We start from the raw sequence: 21,777 nt of genomic DNA on the forward strand, positions 1-21,777 counted from the left end.
AGATGCAAAAGTTGCAACTCGCTGACAGAGGTCACAGAGCCAGGAAGTAATGATGTAGCATTTGTTCCCAGGTTCGTTCACGGCCAAAATCCAAACAACCACTACGCTATACTGCCTCCCAAGCATTAGCAAAACGAGCAACCCTCCTCGATCCTTCACTGCTTTAGAGAACAGCCTTCGTAAATCTAGCGGGGAGACTGGCCTTTAAGCCCGAGACATAACACACATCGCCTTCTTTCTTGTGCTTGCAATCACGTGTATAGTTACTCAAAGGAAAAATACCTAAAGATTATGAGTTTGAGCCACATTTTCAATGGGGTTCAGCCTCAGGACATGGCCACTACTGAAAGCACATTCGTTGATTCATTCTTTACTCAGTCAACACTGAGTACACACTGTCTGAGGCATTCAGGACGCAATAAAAAATAAGTAAGAGGCCACTGGAATCCAACGAGGTAAGTCCTGTGGGTAAGGAAATGGGATGTGTCAGGCCAGTGGCCAAACCCAGTGCAGAGGAGGTGAGGAAGCCACATCCCACCCAGGAGGGCAGAGTTCTGCATTCCCTTAGTGTTGGCTGTTACCACATGGTTACATGAGTTACCCAATTTCCCCAGGAAGATATATTTGTTCTTCTCCATTAGTTGACGAGAAGTAAAGATACCTGTATATGCATTCTCAGTGCTTTGGCTGAGACTTTTTGTTGACCTGGGAAAAGTTTCCATATGATAAATATTGGGCTAAACAGAATCAGAAGACCATTTGGGGGAAATTGGTGGAAGATCAGAAGCCAGTTTTCAAGTTCTTGCCTCAGCAGTGAGGAGTATATCCATCCATTCCTCAAGCTCTCAGAATGCCTCTATAACCTGGTCTGGTGCTAGGGCCTAAACGGTGCCCAGAACATGCAAACCACAGCTCATAAGGATGAGAACACCAACGTGGAAAGCATACAAATAGCAAACTCCCACGTATTTATGAAAATATGGCTAAAACCTAGGCGAATGGTAAGAGATTTAAAAATATCCATATAAGAGGCAGAATTTGTTTGGGAAATTTATGTCACGATCCACATTTTCACCTAGGTCTTATTAGGGAGCCCAACAGGACACTATGGCAAACACAGTTTTTGGAATTTGTCAAGAAAAGACTCCAGTGGTGGAATTCTCTCTTAGAGCCAGGGAAGGGTTTTAATTTTTTTTTTTTTTTTTTTTTTTTTGAATCAAGGTTACATTTTTCTGAGATTTAAGCCAGGTTCCAATTGTGCAGTAACTTCTTGTGAGAGCCTAGAACCAGGAAGGTGATGGGGGTCCTTCAAGGCCCCAACAGTGTTGGCTGAGCACCGTGCCAGACACGTGACGTAGAATAGCTCACGTAACCCTCAAGCATACTCCTACCAGGAGATATTATTCCCATTTTACAGAAGAGAAAACTTGAGATTCCAAAAAGTTGTAACTTACCCAGATCACATAGCTCATAAGCAGCGGGGCTCGATTTGTACCCAAATACGCGAAATTCTAGAAGACGGTCTCCTGAAGTCAGTAAGCTACACGGGAGCCATCTTGGAGAAGCCTCTTTGAGCTACAAGGTACCACATTTTTCCTGAGCTCAGAATTGCCTGGATTGCAGTGTTTAACACGATGCAGCTGCAGACGTTGGCCTAAAGTGAATGAGGCTGAAGAGCCACCCTTTCCAAAGGAGCTTCACCTGCATGTCACCCAGGTGTGCACCTGACAGCGGTTTCCTTCTGTATTTAAAGCCACCTCACGGGGCAAGGGGAGCTCTGGTTCATGGGAAACTAAGTACAGGTCTTGCAGCCAGTGGGGGCTCCTGATGGCATCATGTGGCTGCTGCAGCCCCTCTTGCTCTGTGTTCCCTTGTCTCTCACTGTGCGTGGCCAGCAGAAGCCCCAGGTACCAGATTATCCCGGTGAACTCCATTGTGGGTTCCAGAGCCTTCGGTTTGCCATAAACCCGAGCCCCGGGAAATCGACTCCTGCACTCATAGCCTGGGGTAAGTTGGACAACTCCCCCGGCTTAGGGGCTTAGCGCTCTCACCCTCCTAACACTTCCCCCCTTTGGTGAACTCTGCAGGTACTCCTACAGATCAAACCCTCTAAATTTTTTTTTTTTTCAACGTTTTTTTATTTATTTGTGGGACAGAGAGAGACAGCATGAACGGGGGAGGGACAGAGAGAGAGGGAGACACAGAATCGGAAACAGGCTCCAGGCTCCGAGCCATCAGCCCAGAGCCCGACGCGGGGCTCGAACTCACGGACCGTGAGATCGTGACCTGGCTGAAGTCGGACGCTTAACCGACTGCGCCACCCAGGCGCCCCCAGATCAAACCCTCTAAAATGTAACTTCTCTTCTGAATCCGAGCCCCGTCTTGTCCCTCTCTCTCTTCGCTGCTGCCCCTCAGGGTCCAATGGGCAAAGCTGGCGGTCCTTTCCCGGCCCTGGTGAGTGTGGAGACTGACCACCTGTGCTTTTTGCTCCCCTTCACCCCCCAGACAATCGCGGGCTGCCACACAGGCTGCAGAACAACTCCGGCTGCGGTACCTGGGTGAGGGAGAGCCCGGGGGGCTCCGTGCTGTTAGAAGCGTCTTACAGCAGCTGCTATGTCACCGAGTGGGTGAGCACGACCCAATCCCCAGGAACGTCGAGGCCCCCCACCCCAGCATCCAGGGTGACTCCCCAGGACTCCCACTACGTCATGATAGTGGGAGTTGAAGGCACAGATGCGGCTGGGCGCAGGGTTACCAACACCAAGGTGCTCAGGTGTCCTAGGAATCCCCCAGGTAAGGGCTGGAAACTCTCGGGTTCTCGGTGGTGCTGAGCTGCCTGGAATGTGTTCTTGGGCCTCTTCTACCCGCTCTGTGCAGCGACAGTGACCCCTGCCACTCCTGAAGGACTCCCCTCCAGCTGCCCTGCGCACACAGCCCTTAGGATAACCACCACTAGAGCAACTATTCAGCACAAGGCACAATCCCCTGGTAATTCCTAGCTCTCAAAGATGGAGTAGCATCTCAGCAGAACGGAAGGAAGGATATGTTGCTTGAAGCAAAGCATAAAGGGCCCCACTGTACCTACTGCTCTTGCTGGGACTCTTTCAAAATGTACTAGTTTCAGGGGACTCTTCCCAGGGGACTTAATATTGACTTGACTTCCTGAAATGTAATTGCTAGTATGTAATATGGATCCACCCTGATCATCGGGGCATTTGTGGGAATTTTGATACTTAATTGTTTTTAAGTTTGCATATTATTTATTTAGAGACCGCATAAATGGGGTAGGGGCAGAGAGGGGAGACAGAATTCCAAGCAGGTCCCATGCTAGCACAGCTCAGAGCCTGATGTGAGATTCGAACTTCCAAACCTGGAGATCATGAACTGAGCTGAAATAAAGAGTCATCCAGGTGCCCCAAATTTTGATACTTGGTAATTATCTTTTTTTTTTTTTTTTTTTTTCTTGAAAGACCAAGCTTTGGTATCGAGCTTCAGTCCCTCTCCTCTTCAAAACGTGGCACTAGAAGCTCCAAACGCTGACTTGTGTGACTCTGTCCCAATGTGGGACAGGCTACCATGTGCTTCTTCACCCATCACTCAGGGAGACTGCAATAAGCTTGGTTGCTGCTACAAATCAGAGGCAAATTCCTGTTACTATGGAAACACAGGTGAGTTCTTGCATCTCTGAAACCGGTTAAAATCTGGATTACTCGCAACTAAACCCGGAGAAGGGTGATCTTCCCTCCCCCCTTACCCCCACCACAAAACCAATGTTTAAAGATGACCAGAAGTTGAATGTATAAGCTATGAACGCATCCTAGAATACTTGACCCTATGTGCTCACTTTCTACAGCCTTCCCTTGCCAATTCTCCTAGAAACCAAAATATTCAATGAACTCCAGAAGCTAAGGCTATGTGCAAAATAGCCAGTTGACAGAAATTGAAGACTACGAGGCACCTTGGGAATAAATAGGTTAAGTGTCAACAGAGCCTCCTCTCAAGACTCCCTGTGTGTCCCAAATCCTACTCTAAGGTTTTCTAATGCAAAACACGTACAGGCAGCCCTGTATTCTAAGCTCTGAATACTGACTGATAGGTATAATAGTACTTTGTCTTACTTATTGTACGGAGGAAGCTAGAGTTAGGAGGTTACATGCTTTGCCTCAAGTTGCTCAAGTAGTGGAGGCAACATTCAAACCCAGGGGCTCGTGAGGATGCTCATTCAGTGCTTTAATTAGGCTCAGACAGCTGAACATGCAGCAAGGTCGCTAGCTGGGACTGGCAGCTTCCCGGGGGGCGGAGGGATCAAAAGTAGCTAAATGTCTAGCTGGCTCAATACCGGGAGGGAGGACCTGCTTTCAGCACAGCAACTCTGATTTCTCAGTGACCTCACGCTGTACCCAAGACGGCCACTTCTCCATCGCCGTGTCTCGGAACGTGACCTCACCCCCGCTGCTCTTAAGTTCTCTGCACTTGGCCTTCGGGAAGGACCACGAATGTAATCCTGTGAAAGCAACACGTGCCTTTGCCGTGTTCTTTTTTCCATTTAATTCCTGTGGCACCACGAGATGGGTAAGAACAGCTGAGTTTTGGCCCTGTTCCTAACTCGAAGTCAGACAGAAATGTCCTAGTGACAGGGCAGGAGTGGTGGAGTCTCTTAGCCAGGAAGGATACAGCTGACCGCCTCTTGGTCCGGAGGATGGTCTCTAGGACAGAAGAATGCTTCATCGCTGAGAAAGCAGAAACACCCTGGGTGTTCAGCTAAGATCCTAATTGTGCCGGAGCACTTCTACTGAGCCACACATGAGGACAAGTAACAGGTTCTTCTTGCCACACTGCCCTGGGAAGCAAGCAGGGAAATTGGCTGACCTTGGTGGTCATGTTCCTGGCTGCCTCATCGGAGTGCTCAAAGCCCTATTCTCTTACCCTGAGCTAAGTGAGGTGAGAAGGTCCCAGGTCAGTTAATGCCACCTGCTCTGGCCTCTGCTCAAGGGGAAGAAAACGCAGCCTGTGATGGGGTAGCCTTGCTGACTGCTAGATCAGAGCAAATTCTGAGTGAAAGGGCACCTGGCTAGCAGGAATGGCCACACTTCTTTGCCCATACTTCTAGGTCACTGGAGACCAGGCAGTATATGAAAATGAGCTGGTCGCAGCTAGAGATGTGAGAACTTGGAGCCATGGTTCTATTTCCCGTGACAGTATCTTCAGGTAAAGGTCTGAGTTAACCTCGCCCTGCTGGACCAGAATGACTTCCCTTCCATAAAACAGGATTCTAGGGTAAAGCCCTGAATCCACAGAACCTCTGGTCACGACCAGAGAACCCATCTACTGCCTCGGCTGTCTGATCTCACTGACCATATCGGATCAAATCTCCCTGCATCGCTGCCACGGACTTCATTTAAGCCTCAAACTCCCCTGGACTCCTATTTCACTGACCGGGATCTCCTTGTGTTCATTTTGGCCTTCTCCCTTCTGCCTGCATAGTCCACCCTGTAGCAAAAAGAATCCCTTAACACCTTAGATGAGATTTTACACTCAAAGCTTCCTCCTTGTCCTGACATAGCTTAAACTTGATATGAAGGTAATTTGTAGGACCTTGCATGAAACACTGCCTACTTCCCAGTCTTAACCCATCTTCTGTGAAATGCCATCTCTCTCTGTTTCCAACCCTGGACTGTGGTCTCAGGAGACTATATAGAAGGACCAACTCTGGCCTCTGTTCTCTGCTGTTTCTCTCCCTCCTCTTACCTCTGTTACTACTTATGTTCCTTCATAGCCACTCCCTGCAGGATCTTCCCTGACTACCTTCTCTACAAAAGGCACCTGTTTCTCACAGCACCACGTCTAGGTCTTGCCTGGTTCCTAGATCTCCAACGCTCACTGATCCTGTCTAGGTCTTAGTCTCCCCAGCTAAGATCTAGTTCCCACAAGCTCCAAAACCATACCCATCCTGTTGACAAACTCATCCCATGCCTAGTGTATAATGGTTCCTAAAAACCTTTAAAACCTGAAAGGTGGGGGCCCATCCTACCACCCACGAGAGCTAACAAAGATCATGTTTATCCATAGGCTTCGAGTTAGCTGCAGCTACTCTGTAAGGAGCAATGCCTTCCCGCTTAGCGTTCAGGTGTTTACCATCCCACCACCCCATCTGAAAACCCAGCATGGACCCCTCACTCTGGAACTCAAGATTGCCAAAGGTGAGACCCTCCTGGCTAGCCTACAGTCTTAAAGACTTATTACTTCTCTTGGCATTAGGAGACCAACTTGGGTGGCACCTGGGTGGTTCAGTTGGTTAAGCGTCCAACTCTTGGTTTTGGCTCAGGTCATCATCTCCTGGTTTGCAGCCCCCTGCATCAGGCTCCAGGCTGATGGCCCCAACCATGCTTGGGATTCTCTTCCCTTTCTGCCCCACCTTTCACTTGTGTACTTGCTCTGTCTAGCTCTTTCTCTCTCAAGATACTAAAAATATTTAAATAGACCAAATTGGTAATAAGATACTTGCTAGAGGTGCTCATATGGGCGATGGTCTGTCTCAGGCCATCTAGAGAGTTCTAGCTCTGTCCTTAGTGGTCCAACCCACTTTGGCCTCTTGCAGATAAGCACTATGGCTCCTACTACAGTATTGGTGACTACCCAGTGGTAAAGTTGCTTCGGGATCCCATTTATGTGGAGGTCTCTATCCGCCACAGAACAGACCCCTCCCTGGCGCTGCTCCTCCATAACTGTTGGGCCACACCCGGCAAGAACTCCCAGAGTCCGTCCCAGTGGCCCATTCTGGTGAAAGGGTAAGTGGCTTCTCCGTGTACCTGTGCTGGGGTCCCCCATGGAAGCCCATCCCGACTGCTGGATATCTTTGTTTAGATGCCCCTACGTTGGAGACAACTATCAAACCCAGCTGATCCCTGTCCAGAAGGCCCTGGATACATCATTTCCATCTTACTACAAGCGCTTCAGTATTTTCACCTTCAGCTTTGTGGACACCATGGCAAAGTGGGCACTCAGGGGACCGGTAGGATGTGTATTCCGCCCTGTGTGTTCCTCAGCAGGGCTCCGAATGCCCCCTCCCCAACCGCCAACTTGGAATCCTTTCCACATCCCACCAGTCCTTGGCCAAGGCTGCCCTTTGATTTTGGCTTGTTGGCACTTGCTCAAAGTGATCACTGATCCCAATGACACAAGTGTCATCTGCCCTCTAGACTCTAGTTCTTCAGTGCTATTGCGATATTGGCTTGGGGTGTCCAGATTTGCTGTTAAGTTTCTTTCAACCTCTTCCCGGGGAGGTAAGTTTTAAGACTTGTGATGTGGTTCTCCTCCATGATCTCCATTCTGTTGGCTCCCAGGTGTATCTGCACTGTAATGTATCCATCTGCCAGCCTGCTGGGACCTCCTCCTGTAGGATAACCTGTCCTGTTGCCAGGCGTGAGTATCCACACTGTCTACACTGGAGGACAAACTCGAAATAATCTGGAGTCCCACCGCTAACCTCTCTTGCCCTGTGGGCAAATGATTCCAAGTGAAGATGGATTTTTCGTATGAGGCTGCTTCAAGTATCTTGAGGCAATAGAACAGACAAGCAGCTTCCTAGAATTCCAAGCCTTTTAAATAGGAGCTATCAATCCTCCAGTAACTCTCAGTCTTTGCTTTTTCCATATACATTATGATTAAGCCAGGAATCAAACTGGCTCATGACCTACATATGGCTCAGTCTAACAAAACCCTTGTTATCCGGCTAGTTCACGAATCTAGATGTTTACCCCCGCTCGAAGGCAGGTCTGGCAACATGACCTGAAGATTTATAGGTGGCGTATGATTGCCGACAGAGTATCTACTTGAGTCGATCAGAGCCAATACTCTTGTTACATGTCTGTATTCCTACCTGGTCCACTAACTTTTACCTGTCTGGCCCCTGAATTACTTGGGGTTCGTGAGCCCCTTCTGGCAAAAATATATTCCTGGTAATGTAATGAGAGTCATGAAATACTGCATTAAATACTTATTTAGGATCTAACTCCAAAAATATTCTGTACACTCCTAAAGAAACTAAAACTTAGATGGACTTTTCCAAAGTCCTATAACTGGTAATAGAAATGGGATTCATAAGCTACCAGTTACCTTTGTAGCTTAGGAAAGGGTGTTGGTATTAACAGGTTACTGTCCAAATGACTCTTCTAGAGGAGGATGGCAGTTTGGGGAAAGGCTAATATCCTAATCTCTATTACCAAATTCTGGCGAAACTGAGGTAGCAGTGTTAATATAAACTCAGACAAGACTTTATATCTAACACCTTAAGGAGGTTCTGTGTTTTCCTTATTGTTTTAAGTTAATTTATTTTGAGAGAGTGCGAGCAGGGGGCAGAGAAAGGACAAGCAAGATCCCAAGCAGGCTCTGCGCTGTCAGGGCTGAGCCTGATGTGGGGCTCGAACTTAGTGAGATCATGACCTGAGCCGAAATCAAGAGTCAGACGCCTAACCAACTGAGCCAAGTAGGCACCCCGTTGTTGTTTTTGTTTTTAACGAGGTTTTCTGAAGGCATGGAATGGAGCTGTACATATTGAGGGACTTAACTCTCCAACTCCCACCCCCACCGTGTGCAAAAGAGTCTGACTAATCCCTACGTCTCTTCTCTCCAACAGGAAGAAGACGCTCTGACCTCCATCTTCACAGCAGTACTGCGAGCATCTCTAGCAAGGGTCCCATGATTCTACTCCAAGCCACTATGGACTCTGCAGAGAAGCTCCACAAAAACTCAAGTGAGTGGGAAGAGACCTAACTAGCTATTTGAAGCCTCACACCTGAACCACTAGTCAAACCAAAGCTACTTCCTCATCCCCACTTCTTATCCCGTGCTAATACGACCAGTGTGAATCTCCAGTTGACCAGCTTGGTTTTCCTAAAGAGCATGCGTATTTTTCAGGCTACGGTATCACTTGGTTTTGGCATCCGTCAACCTCCTTGTCCATCCTACAGGTTCTCCTATAGACTCCCAAGCTCTGTGGATGGCAGGCCTTTCCGGGACCCTAATCTTTGGATTCTTGTTAGTGTCCTACTTGGCTATCAGGAAACGGAGGTGAATTATTCCAGTTGTGTTAATAAAACCAGATTGCATTACCAGCCTGTGCCCAGCCTCTCATTCGAAAGGTAAAGCACTATTGTAAATAAAGTCCTCTATCTGCTCTGGGCATCTCCTCTCTCCAGCCTGGGGCATTATTTTGCTTGATGGTAGAAGAAAAACCATGATACCCTAGGTTTTGACTCCAGCCAGGCTTTCCAGCTTCCAAATAGAATAACATTGCAGTAGACTCATAGTTGGATGACCACCTAAGCAGAGGATACAAGAACTAAACACATCAGATTTAGCAGAGATGGTTTCAAGCTCAAGAAGGGGTGTAGAAAAAAACTCTTCCAAAAGACCAATCAGACTAAGGCAGAACTAATCTAGACCTAGTCTGAAATCTTCTAGACCACAAGTTCTCTGAAAGAAGGCTTCTAAAAAAACCATATAGGCCCTACCCCCAGAGTTCAAGTAGGTCTGGGCTGAGGCTTAAGAATTTACACTACTAACCACTTCTCAAGTGACCCTGATATTATTCTAATCATCCCACACTGAAATCCAGTGTCTATTACCAGTGACTAAAAGGAAGCATCTGATCATGGATTTGTCAACCGCAAGTAGTTTGATCAGAAGAAGCTTAGTTTTGAGCCCGAACCAGTCTTAAGACTAACAGAAAAGCATGGTGACTTCTCCAGGGAACTAAACATCCTGCTCCAAGGACTCCCTAGGACTGTTGGCCATAATCTGGCAGTCTCTAATCTCTCCAGGGGGGATTTCTGAAATTAATCCTGGTTAAACAAAGTTTCCCCGTTTGTCTTCAGGGAGTAACTCCTAGATTGCTTTATATTTCGGCAAAGTTAAAGGCCTTAAACTTGGTAATGAAATACCTGCTTTGTAGACCAGTCAACCTCACTTCAAACTGCTAAGCAGGGACTGTGTATTTCCTTGTTCAACCAACAGGGACACTACATGCTTATGTGACAGGAACTGTCCTAGATGCCTGATAACACGCTTGAGCCTCACGAAAACATGAGGTAGCACCCACACACCGTGCTTTGTAAACTCCTACTCCAAATGAGGACCAAGGCAACACAACTTGAACTTGGAGGGCAGAAACATGAATTTGGAATTAGGGATGCCTGTTTTAGTCTGAGATCTAGTGTCATTTCAGATATTCTGCTTTTAACTCCATCTCCTACTGAAAACCCTCTGCTTCTCCATAGGACTAATTTCCAGTGGCACATAGATTCAGCTTGACAAGGTTTTCTAAAGCTTGCCTGTTGGCCTGATGCTTGCTTGGGGGATGCGGCTAAAATAGGTGCCTAGAGAAAAGGGCTGGGAGTACTGACTACCTTCTGTGCTAAAGGGGAAGGGCAATGGTCCTGGATTGCAGTGGAGATAGCAGTTAACTTGTTCACTAAGTAGAACTGTAGTTGACCTGGGAAACCATGAATAGATGTAATTAATTTAACCATGAATAGATGTAATGCATCCAAATCATATCACTTCTGTAAAACCTAATTTAAGCTCTAGTTTTACATCCATGTATATTTATAGTACACCTTAATTTGCAGGTTAAACATTAGCCAGAAGTACCATTATTTAGGTCTTAGAATGTTTACATACCCAAATAGGTATGTAAATAGGTTCACATACCCAAATTGTTCCAAACATTAAGTTTCCGAGTATCTAAATACACTAGCGGTTTCTAAATCTCATTAAATTTCTTAGCCCTACTTTGTGGGTCTATAGCCACATTTGGCTAGCAGCTGCTCAAGCTAGGAACTACAGCATGACTAGAGTCCGCTAAATTCAAACACGTATTGGAGATACACGATGTGACAGGCATTCTACAACAACCAGGAAACCAAGCAACAACAACCAGGAAAGATGCCCCATCAACAAGGACGGACAAATGTTGGATGGTAAGTGAGGGGAAAAGTTAAGAAAAGACAGGCAGGGAGAATGGGATTACAAAGTCCCATCCTGCTCTCTCTGTGATAAAACCAAGGGAATATGAGTTCCAGGCCTATCCCACTAAAACAAAGCAGGTATGTGGGGTTCTGTAAATGAAACTAATTTGCTTATTTCAAGTATTTGGATTTACGAGAGGAGAGTTTTCTAGTAGAGCACCTGGAATGTAGGTTATCTACTCAGTGTTGATGTTACTACCCTCCTTCAAAAAAAAAAAAAAAATCTATGCTAATTCTAGATCCAACCAAAGAGAAAATACTGGTGCTTAAGCCTTGACCTAGAACCTGCCAGATGCTCTCTAGCAGGGCTTCTCAGACTGATTGTCCTTAGCCTCCAAAGGAAGCTAAACACGATTTCCCAAATAGAGTTGACCATGGAAACTCTTCAGAGAATCTTCCAGGAGTAGTGATCTACACTACTGTAGATCTAGGGTGTTTCTGCTTTCCTAACCATGAAATCCTTATTGAAACTTGGCCTGCTCAACAGGGAGAAAGGAATATTGCAGGGAGAAATTACAACGTGCCTCTGAAGTGAAAAGCCCCTGGCCAAAACTACCTAGCTTAAAGTTAAATCACTGCTCTGAAGTGAAATGTCACCTGGGAACTTTAACTGGAGTAGCTTATTAATACATAGTCTCTTCACTAAATTAGAAACTTCATTATCCACAGTGGAATCATTTTATTTTTTTTGTTTTATTTATTTTTGAGAACGAGAGAGAGCATGAGCAGGGGAGGGGTGGAGAGAGAGAGAGAGAGAGAGAGAGAGAGGGAGGGAGGGAGGGAGACACATAATTCGAAGCAGGCTCCAGGCTCTGAGCTGTCAGCACAGAGCCCAATGCGGGGCTCAAACTCACGAACCGTGAGATCATGACCTGAGCCGAAGTCGGACGCTTAACCGACTGAGCCACCCAGGCACCCCCACAGTGGGATCATTATTAAACATTCTTAAACTTCTACTACTTTGGTATTTGTCTCATTCTAAGCAGGCTTTTTCTGGTAACTTCTTATGAACTTAGATTGCCACCCAAGCCTCTTCCCTACCTTCACCATAGCTTCCAAATTTAATGACACTGATTTCTAGGTAACAACTTTTACCCATGGATTAAAGGATTGTTCACATCTAGTCAGAATAATGTAATTTGCTCTTATATACTTTAGTGTTTTCCTGGATAAAATCAGTGCTGATAATTCCTCTGTGTGGCTATCATTAACTTATCTTGCAGGGTGGTCACGTAATCACATAGCCCTTCTAGGGGCTCGCCCAGGCCTGCTGCACAGCTGCCAGCCTCAGATTTCCCTGTGATGTCTTCCCTTTCTCAGGGGATAATTCCTAGGTCATATTTGAGTTTGTTACCTAGCGTGGGCAGCATATACCATGTTTGTATCCATTTGAGAAAGAATGATGTATAAGGCAAACTCTAAGAACTTAGATGCCTGACACTATCTTTCTCCCTGCCCATCCCCAAACTGGCTCTTGACCGTTTAGCTAGGTACCAAAGTACAGATGTGCAGTGGCCTATACTCTACTTTGAAGGTATCGCTCTATTGACTTCTATGTTTGTGTTGTAGCCTGTTATTCTGACTTCTGATCTTTTGCAAAGTGTCCTACCTTGGGCTATTCCATATGCTTTAGAACTTACAATATACTCTATCACCATTCTAAGTCTTCTCTGGTCTTCTGTGATTAGTTGATGGAAATTTTTAATCTATAGAGTACACAGCTTTTAAGTCAAGGAAAAATTCTCATTTCTGATTTATTCCCTTCCATCTTGTCTCCATCCCCTCCCTTCATTTCCAGATGAAATGTTCTGAAATTGCCTCTCCATTTCCTTGATTTGTCTTGAGTTTTGGCACATGATTTGGGCCTTATAGAGATCTCGTATATTCTGACTTTTCAAATACAAATTTGTTTATCCTGCATGGTCTGCTGAGATCTGTTTTCTTGATAGTATGTTTTCAAATATGAATCCTGTCTATTCACGTGGTACAAAAGCCAACCGGAGGCTCTGCGTGACTGAAGATGATTAAGTTCAAACACTGGGCCAAAAATTACTAGTGTTCAGGTTTCTTTTCCATTTATATGTGTCTATTCAAAGTAATACCGAAAGAGTTTAAAACACCAGATTCTGCTTTCCAGGGTGTCTAACATCCCTAAATTCCAAGAATCCCAGGTCAATCTGCTCACTGTCAGGATGGGAAAAAGCAGATCTCCTAGTCCTATCACAAAGAGATAAGGTTTTTAACAATTCCTATTTCTTTTTCTTTTTTTAACTTAATGAGTCCCAATACATACAACAAAGCATATAAGGTGTACCAATGTTGTAGAAAGTTTGCTGAATATTTCTATCTAACTACCACCTTGGTAAAAGATTAAAAAAAAAAAAAGCATCCTTAGAAAGTTCCTTCATTTTTATTCCCAGTCAACACTTCTTCAGGTGATAACTATTCTAACACCAGAGATTAGTTTTACTTGTTCTTGAACTTCATATAAACGGACTCTTATACAGTCTTCTGTGTTTAGACTCTTTGATCTAGTGTCTGAGACCTATACTGCAAGTCAGAATAGTTTTTATGTACTACATTACATAAAAGTATCAGCTTGGGGCACCTGGGTGGCTCAGAGGGTTAAGCGTCCGACTCTTGCTTTCAAGCTCAGGTCACGATCTCATGGTTTGGTGAGTTCAAGCCCCTCATCAGGCTCTGCAGGGCAGAGCCTACTTGGGGATTCTCCACCTCACTCTCTCTGGCCCTCCCCCTCATGCACTGTCTCTTCCAAAATAAATAAACTTCAAAAAATACATCAGTTTATTCTTTCTCTTACTGGTGGGCATTTGAGTTGTTTCCAGTTTGGGGTTACTAGTAACAAACTTTCAGTAAACACTGGTACCCTAGGAAGGAGGCTGGTTACAACAGTGTTAGGCAATCTCCCCCTACCTGAACCAAACTGGTCCTATGACGACAGAACATAGTAAAAGTGACAGTGTGACTGAGCATAGGTTACAAAAGACAGTGCAGCTTCTGCCTGGTCTCTGGAGAAGCCAGCTGTCATGCCACACAGTAAGGGAGCGGAAGTGGCCCTCCCAGCCAACAGCCCTGGGAGTCCCTCCTTGGAAGAGACTCCTCCAGCCCCGTCCACATCTGCTTGCAACCTTCTAAAAGCCCATGCCCTAGCCCCACCACCTGAGCCGATTCTGAATACCTGCTCTACCACAACCATGAGAAATGAAGGATTATTGCCCTTATAAGGCACTACGTTTTGGGGTGACCTCTTAAGGCACAATAAGTAACTAATAAATACTTAAGGGTTTTTTTTTTTTCTTTGTGTGGAGAGGTCTCCTCTTGAATGAGAAAGAATTGCTCAGTGTATGCTTCATCAGCAACCGTCAAACTGTTTTCCAAAGTATTTCTATTTTTATACTCACATAGCTATCAGCTGTGTAAAAGAGTTCCAGTTAATCTAAATCCCTTAAGTATAGAAACCTATCTTCAGAGGGAAGATCTGCTTTGATCCAGGGTCAGCCTCTCCTCCTTAGAGTATACCTAGAGGTATACTACAGGGGCACACAGAGGACATAGACCGCTAGATCCCCAGTGTTAGCAAGCTGGGGGATTCTTGCTGCCTGTCTAATCAGCCCACAAGCAAGGGAGCTTTCAAATAAGCCAACGAAATATCTAAAGATTCATAAAACCCATAAAATTGAAAGACAAAAATTAACGTTTTCACAGTCAGCAAGGATTGAGATCTGTTTGTCATCAACCACTTAGGGATCTACGAAGTGGTAAGATTCCTTCATTCTGTCACTTTCCAGGGAAATAGAATTTCACTTTAGGACAAATCTAAGAAAAACCCAAAGTAGTTGGCAGATGACTGGAAACGGCATCTTGACTTGACTTGAGCCCTATGTCTTGAAATTACTGGTTTGGATCTTCATGTTCAACTAAATAAACTCCCTTTTGTATTAGGAATTGAAATTAGAGCAATCTATTTCAACAACCAACACAGAACTTACATGGTCTGAGAACGGGAGAAAAGGTAGAAAACCAGAAGTTGAACCTGATATCACAGTGGACATTCTGGAGGAAACCTATTCTTTTTAATAGAAAGTGTTGGTTCCTGCCACCCTCACCCAAAATATTCACACCAGGACACTAGCTACATGACTGTTTGTAAAACATTTAACCTTGTCAATCTCCACTTTCTCACATCTGAAATAAGGACTAAATTATTTCTATCTTTCTGACTTTAAATCCTTGGCTCTTGGAATATCCTGAATCTCCTTTAGTCATTTTCATTGGTTTTGATTCCCGGCTATCGCTTGGAAATTCTACTTCCTTAATTCCTGGCTCAGGATTTTCATGCTGTGAGCTGGCAATGTGCTTTTGTCCTACACTATCGCACATTTCTGCCTTCTGAGAGCTAAAGCCTTGCTGTTTTTCAGTAAAAGTCTGAGCAAGCCTTACTGCGACGGCCACAGGCCTGGGGGGAGCAGAAATAAGGAGATTCCGCCACTTAGCAACCTCTTCTCTTCCCACTTCTCCCAAGAAGTACTGTTCTTTCCGTTCTTGCTGACATGGAACTGAAGACAATGACCAAGAGAAATAAGTCACCTTCCCCAGCCCCCCAGTAGCTAAGTTAGGTGGTAAGAAATGGCCAAACCCAGTGAAGTGTCTTGAATAAAGCAGCTGGGAGGGGAGAAAGTAGGGGGCAAAGGGCTGACAGTACAAAGATTTATGGTGGTAGGAGCACCTGGGTGGCTCAATCAGTGGAGCACCTGACTTCAGCTTGGGTCATGGTCTCACAGTTCGTGGGTTCGAGCCCTGTATCCGGCTCTGTGCTGACAGTGCAAGCCTGCTTGGGACTCTCTCTCTCTCCCCCTCTCTGTCTGACCCTCCCTGACTTGCACTTTCTCTCTCTCCCATTCTCTAAATAAATAAATAAGTAAATAAATAAATAAAGATTTATGCTGGGGAAATAAAGAACAGGCTTCAATGATATTGGACAAAATGAATTCTACCCACCAAGTTTTGACTAATCTCAACATTGGAGTAAGGGGCTGGATTATAAGAACTACCTTCATGTTTACAAGATGTTCTTCCTATGTGCCTGCCTGATCATTTATCCCTTCATCAGGCTCTCTCAGGATGTTGACTGTATTTTGCATGGGTCAAAAGTATCTGAGTTTAGTTTTCAAAGAGGCATCTTCTCTTACCCTCATAATTATTCAGCCTTATTGGGTTCTGCAGGCTAAATACTAGGGGTGTTGGCAGGGAGGGGACAGAGGAGGAGACCAGCACCATCCTAAAGAGAGAAACCCATTGTCCACCGGCCACTATTTCCTCAAAATGGCAAAGGCTGCCCCAAGGAAGTGCCCGGAGACTGACAAAGAGGTTGCTGGGAAGTGTGGTTTCTGGTGCCAGTAGTCTTCACAGCTGGTGTGCTACCCACACTCATCAAAGTCAGACTTTCATCCTAAAAATTCCCTTGTCCTTGTCCGGGACAAAGGGCCTGGCACAGACCTGGAGCTCACAGAACATTTGCTGAATGAATCACACCAAACTATGACATAATTTGACCAGATTTAAAGGAGCCTAGAAAATTCCCAGAGAATGGCTGAATTTATCTGGAACATACTTTCTGGATACATTTCTATTTGTTAGAAATTTACATTTTATATTCCAACCAGGAACGTATAAGCGTCCCGTTTCTCCATATCCTCACCACACTTGTTACCTGTCTTTTTGTCTTATCACTACAAGGTAACATTTATAAACTATTTTTAAATAAAAACAAAGTATAAAGACAATGAAAAGGCCCATAATCCTACCAATAAAAATACTAAAGGGTATGATCAAAAAGAATCCAAACCATATTGAAAAGCCAGATAAAAAGAAAAGAACAGCCAGGGCACCCGGGAGGCTCAGTCAGTTAAGCGTCAGACTTTGGCTCAGGTTGTGATCTCACGGGTTGTGAGTTTGAGCCCCATGTCGGGCTCTGTGCTGACAGCTCAGAGCCTGGAGACTGCTTCGGATTCTGTGTCTCCCTCTCTCTCTGCCTCTCCCCTGCTCGCTCTCTCTCTCTCTCCCCCTTTCTCAAAAATAAATAAACATTAAAAAAATATTTTTTTAAAGAAAAGAACTCCCACCCCTCACCCCCAGTTGCTCTTCCTGAAAGCAACCGTCTTCAATGGCGTCTTACAGGTCAGTCCAGAAACAAGTCTCATGGGCGCACGTGCTTCAGTTTACACAAAAGTGACAACCCACTTCCTGCCCTCCTGTGCGCAGTGTCACATTTACTCCTCCCTATGGTATGTGTTATCTGCCTCTTGTCCAGAAGGCCTCTAGTCTCCAAAAAATAAGGACACAGGAAGACCAGCATGCCCAGCAGGAGTCCTGAAGGGCAAAGTAATCTGTTCCCTCCGTGTCTTTCCACGGGCCTAAGGAAGCTCTGTGCATAGAGGAAAGCCAGCATACAAGACCACTTTTATTTGACCATGTTGTGAAGAAGCAGTGTGTGTGTTGGCTTTTTTGCTCAGTGCTCCAAAAAGTAAATCCTGGGCCCTGGGAAGGTGGAAGCCATGGTCAATGGTGCTTTTAGGCACCTGTATCATATTCTACATTAGGCCATTAGACCGGGCTCCATGCTCTTGATAACACTTTGCACGTTACCTTCCCTGTCTCCTTCCAATGGTTTATACCTGCGAGCGTGCAGTTTCTGGCATTTGCTGTTACCTAGGAAGCTACAGAGACAAGTGATGGGAAAGTACTCGTAAGTAAGTCCGTTCATAATGAAGGCCTAGGAAGAAGCCCTCTGTCAAAGTCACATTTAAATTCGATGAGTCAACCCTTTTCGCAATTACCCAGCAGCCAAGCTTAATATAATCTATCGGAGCGGCCTCCATAAGATGACACCGAAGCCCTGAGACACCTCCGGGCTGACTCGGTGCCCTTGGTTTGGGGCCAACTGACTTAATGTTCTGTGTTTCCTGTGAATGAGTCCTTCCCCTCATTTCACCCTGATGGCTACATTACAATTCCCTAAATTCTCTTTTTGCCTTTTTTTTTTTTTTTTTTTTTTAAATCTCTGGTACCTCGGGAACCTTCTTCTTCTGGCCACAAAAGAAAAATACAACATGGAAATCTGAGTGACTGAAACATGGTAGCACAATGGAAGGACTTCCCGGCTGAGGCCTGATGAAAACTACACCAGAATAGATTCATGACAAAGTGGACAGAGCACAAAACAGTGTTATTTCAATATTAGGAGTGCAATAAATATTTACTTCATGTTCACGATGCACTGGGTGAGATTAAAAACAAAATGAGATGCAGAATTAATCATGAGTCTACCCTGATGAACTTATCCAAGTGCAAGGTTATTCTATGAAACAGATGGCGTTGAAAGGAAAATATTAATTTGTGCATTTTAACCCCTGAAATAAATGTTGAGAAAGCGTAAAATAATCATTACCATTTTTTAGCACATACAATATGCCAAACACTGTGTAAGCAATCTCCATGGATTATTTTATGTAATGCTCACAATGACCTATGAAGTAGGCAATAATATTATCAACATCTTAAGAAAAGAGAAAGAGGGGCACCTGGGTGGCTCAGTCAGTTGAGTGTCCAGCTTCCGCTCAGGTCATGATCTCACAGTTCCAAAAGGCTGACCCCACCCCTACTTTAGCAGGTGGCCTCTTCGTTCTAAGAGGAATCCCATCTCCCTTTATTCACAGCTGGTTGTGGAGTGAATGTGTGACCACACTTGGCTCTGTGACTGGAGAATTCCTCCTGGGGGAACTTGGAGAAATCTCCTCACTCCTAAGAGAGAGCTAGAAGGGATACCCTCTTCTTCTTGCAGGGAATTGTGGGTACGGCTGTGCCACCTAGTGTGGCTGCAGCCTGTGGGCTTGGTCTCTACGTTCAAAGGCTGAACCTAAGAGGACAGAGTAAAGGCAGAGAAAACTACTTGCATTCCTGAGGACATCCTTGAGCCGTGCAATCAACCTGTCTCTGGACTTGTACTTCTATGTGGTAGTAAATGTCCTTTCTGGTTAAGATCAACACCCCCTGCAATATACCACAGCTGTTAAATATAGACACAGAGGCAAAAGTAGCAAAACGTGATGAATATAGTTTTCTGCCATCCTGCAGAAGATTAGATCATCACAGGAAAGCAAACTCTTACTTAGGTACTCAAAGGGCTCTTTTGAGTTTATCATGGGAGGTTGCATAACACTGTTTCTGGTTTCCCACCCACCTGGTCCTTTCTTGGCGAGAATGAGGGATCCATTCCTTCATAGAAGCCAAAGTAAAATTCATTGTTCAAAGAGATTCCCTTAAACACTCTTTGTCTCGGGGCGCCTGGGAGGCTCAGTCCGTCAAGTATCTGGACTCTCAGTTTCAGCTCATGATCTCCCAGTTCATGAGTTCAAGCCCTGCACTGACAGTGCAGAACCTGCTTGGGATTCTCTCTCTCCCTCTCTCTCTGCCCTTCCCCTGCTTGTGCCCTCTCTCTCTCTCTCTCTCTCTCTAAAAAATTTTAAAAAATACTCTTTATCTTTCAGGCACTGTGTGAGGTAAGAATTAAGGATCAGAACTCACAGTCTAAAGAATAACTGCCTGAGGTAAGTGAAATACAGAGATAGAGCCAAGGAAGGGTCTTGGCTGTGGCCATGTGTAGAGACCACATGTAAGGGCTTAAAAACCTGAGGGTTATATTGGTGTATTATTGGGGTAGGAGGGACAGAGAGAGGAATGGGGGCTTAGAAGGAGAGGAAGGGAGACATTCCCAGCAGAAGAAAAAGCATGAACAAAGTCAGGAAGAGGTGAGAAACAGCTGGATGTGTCTAACAGGTACCAAAGCACATGATAAAGTTATCAATCTGCAAACACTGTGAAAATGGTTCTAGAATGGACAAACGCATCAATAGAACCAAGAAGAGAGCTGAAAGAAAACCAATTCTATCAGTGAATTTTGTATATGGAAAAGGCAGCATTTCCAACTTTTCACTCTATCTCTGTATTGTTTGAATTCTTTACAACATATTTATATCTTATTTATGTTTAATGAAAATAGCAATCATTTATTCCTTTTCATGACTATAAAAGTAGACATATGCATTAAACATTCAGAAAACACATAAGGAGATAACAAACATTACCCTTGGGGATATACTCTTCCAAAATTCTTACATATTATTTTTCTTTTCACCAAAATAGGATTATAATTTATGTCCTGTGTTCCCCTTATACCCTCCCCCCATTGTGGTTGTTTTAAAATATCTCTTTGACATTTCTCCCAATAAGAGGTAGAGCCTTATTCTTTTCCCTGAATGTGGGTCAGGCTTGGTGGCTGACTTCTTAACCAATAGACTATGTAGGAAGGACAGGGTATAAATTCTAAGGTCAGGTTATAAAAAAGATATTGCTTCTGTCTTCTGTGATGCTGTTCTCTAGCAAAAAGTAACACATACGGCACTATATCATCAACACCTTAATGTTAATATATGTAAATCTACGTTGTTATTAAAGGGGATAGCAAACCAACCTTAGCCAATCTGACCTTGTATAAATCTCAAGTTCTTTTTTGGTAGATGATGGTAGCCACAGAACATTTAGGTAATTGAGAGTGAATTTTTTCCCATCACAAATGAAAGTAAGCCTCAGTCGAAATTCACACCACACACACACACACACACACACACACACACAGAAAAGCAATGCCATCTGTTCGGTGAGGTATGTGAAAGCCCAGCTCTGTGGGTTTTTGTTGTTTTTACCAACTTTGCCATGAGGTGGACCCCCAAGACCTGACCTTAACTGCTTCCCTGCTTGTGCCCACTGACCTTTGTACCACATTTTTCCTTAAGCTCTTCTTAACTTCTCTCTTAACTCAGCTTCTCTCTTAACTGAGGCAAAGGACCCAATGGCCCAATGGGCATCATATCCCATGATGGAAACAGAAACGACCACTCAAGCAATAATGACTGCCCAGAGGAAGAGCTGTGGCAGCCAGTCCATCCAGAACAGCTTGAGCTCAACCCCCGACTCACATCTGCACAGACGGACCATGGGGTGACCTCTAGAATGACCGACAATTACCTTTACCTCATTATGATACTAAAATCTCCACCCAAGGAGGACCCTCAGCCTCATTTACACAGCATGCGATGTGTGTATAGGCATGTTTCCTTAAGGTCCATGTGCAACCTTATCCCATTTCTAGACACCATGACAAGTCTCTGCTTTCTGAATATTCATCCTAACCCTAAAGAAGAGGAACCCATTCACCCTTGCTTGGGGAGTCATGGCTTTTGAAGTTATTCCCCCCATCTCCTTATTTGCAGCATATAAAGTTTCCTTTGTGTGAAGTTTCTATTTGTGACTCACCGAGGAGCAAACTCATGTTGGTTAAGTCTTGAGTGAAAGCTTCAGTCAGGCAGCACAGTATATCCTCGAATTCAGGCAGCTAGAGCAACCAGAAACCAGAATCCAGACCCAAATGGAGCCCTGTTGAAAGACCAGCATCAATCAGCCACTGGATTCTTAAGATCAAGCCTCAAGGTGTCACCCCTTAGGGTGTGGGCCACAGGCCTTGCTAAATTCTTGTACCCTTTTCAGGCAAAGGTAGGCAGTATTTCAAATAATGAATTCAACCCATGATCTTAAATACCACTGATTCCTCCAATAAGGCCCACCTCTAACAATCATTACGGTAATTAGCACAGTCTGTGGGGCTGAGAAGCAA

The 21,777-nt window shown here is 44.8% G+C and overlaps 1 protein-coding gene across 1 annotated transcript; it reads left to right on the forward strand.

Annotated features, from left to right (window-relative positions):
* The first annotated feature begins 1,835 nt into the window (after positions 1 to 1,835).
* On the forward strand, positions 1,836 to 9,148 carry ZP4 (zona pellucida glycoprotein 4). Its single transcript, XM_042908878.1, has 12 exons — positions 1,836 to 2,007; positions 2,506 to 2,627; positions 2,694 to 2,799; positions 3,525 to 3,668; positions 4,385 to 4,572; positions 5,111 to 5,208; positions 6,070 to 6,200; positions 6,599 to 6,788; positions 6,865 to 7,012; positions 7,344 to 7,422; positions 8,636 to 8,752; positions 8,970 to 9,148. Exons 1-12 carry the CDS (start codon positions 1,836 to 1,838, stop codon positions 9,071 to 9,073), a joined length of 1,599 nt encoding a protein of 532 aa, XP_042764812.1. The 3' UTR covers positions 9,074 to 9,148.
* The last annotated feature ends 12,629 nt before the right edge of the window (positions 9,149 to 21,777 follow it).

The sequence above is a fragment of the Panthera leo genome, chromosome D2 (genome assembly GCF_018350215.1).
Source record: "Panthera leo isolate Ple1 chromosome D2, P.leo_Ple1_pat1.1, whole genome shotgun sequence".
Lineage (NCBI taxonomy): Eukaryota > Metazoa > Chordata > Mammalia > Carnivora > Felidae > Panthera > Panthera leo.

What these genes read in the sequence shown, in the direction of transcription:
- ZP4 (XM_042908878.1), top strand. Translation starts at nt 1,836, where the DNA reads ATGTGGCTGCTGCAGCCCCTCTTGCTCTGTGTTCCCTTGTCTCTCACT. An exon ending in GCTGCTATGTCACCGAGTGG is followed by an intron (nt 2,628 to 2,693) that starts GTGAGCACGACC and finishes GTGACTCCCCAG; the next exon opens with GACTCCCACTACGTCATGAT. An exon ending in AGTGGGCACTCAGGGGACCG is followed by an intron (nt 7,013 to 7,343) that starts GTAGGATGTGTA and finishes GTTGGCTCCCAG; the next exon opens with GTGTATCTGCACTGTAATGT.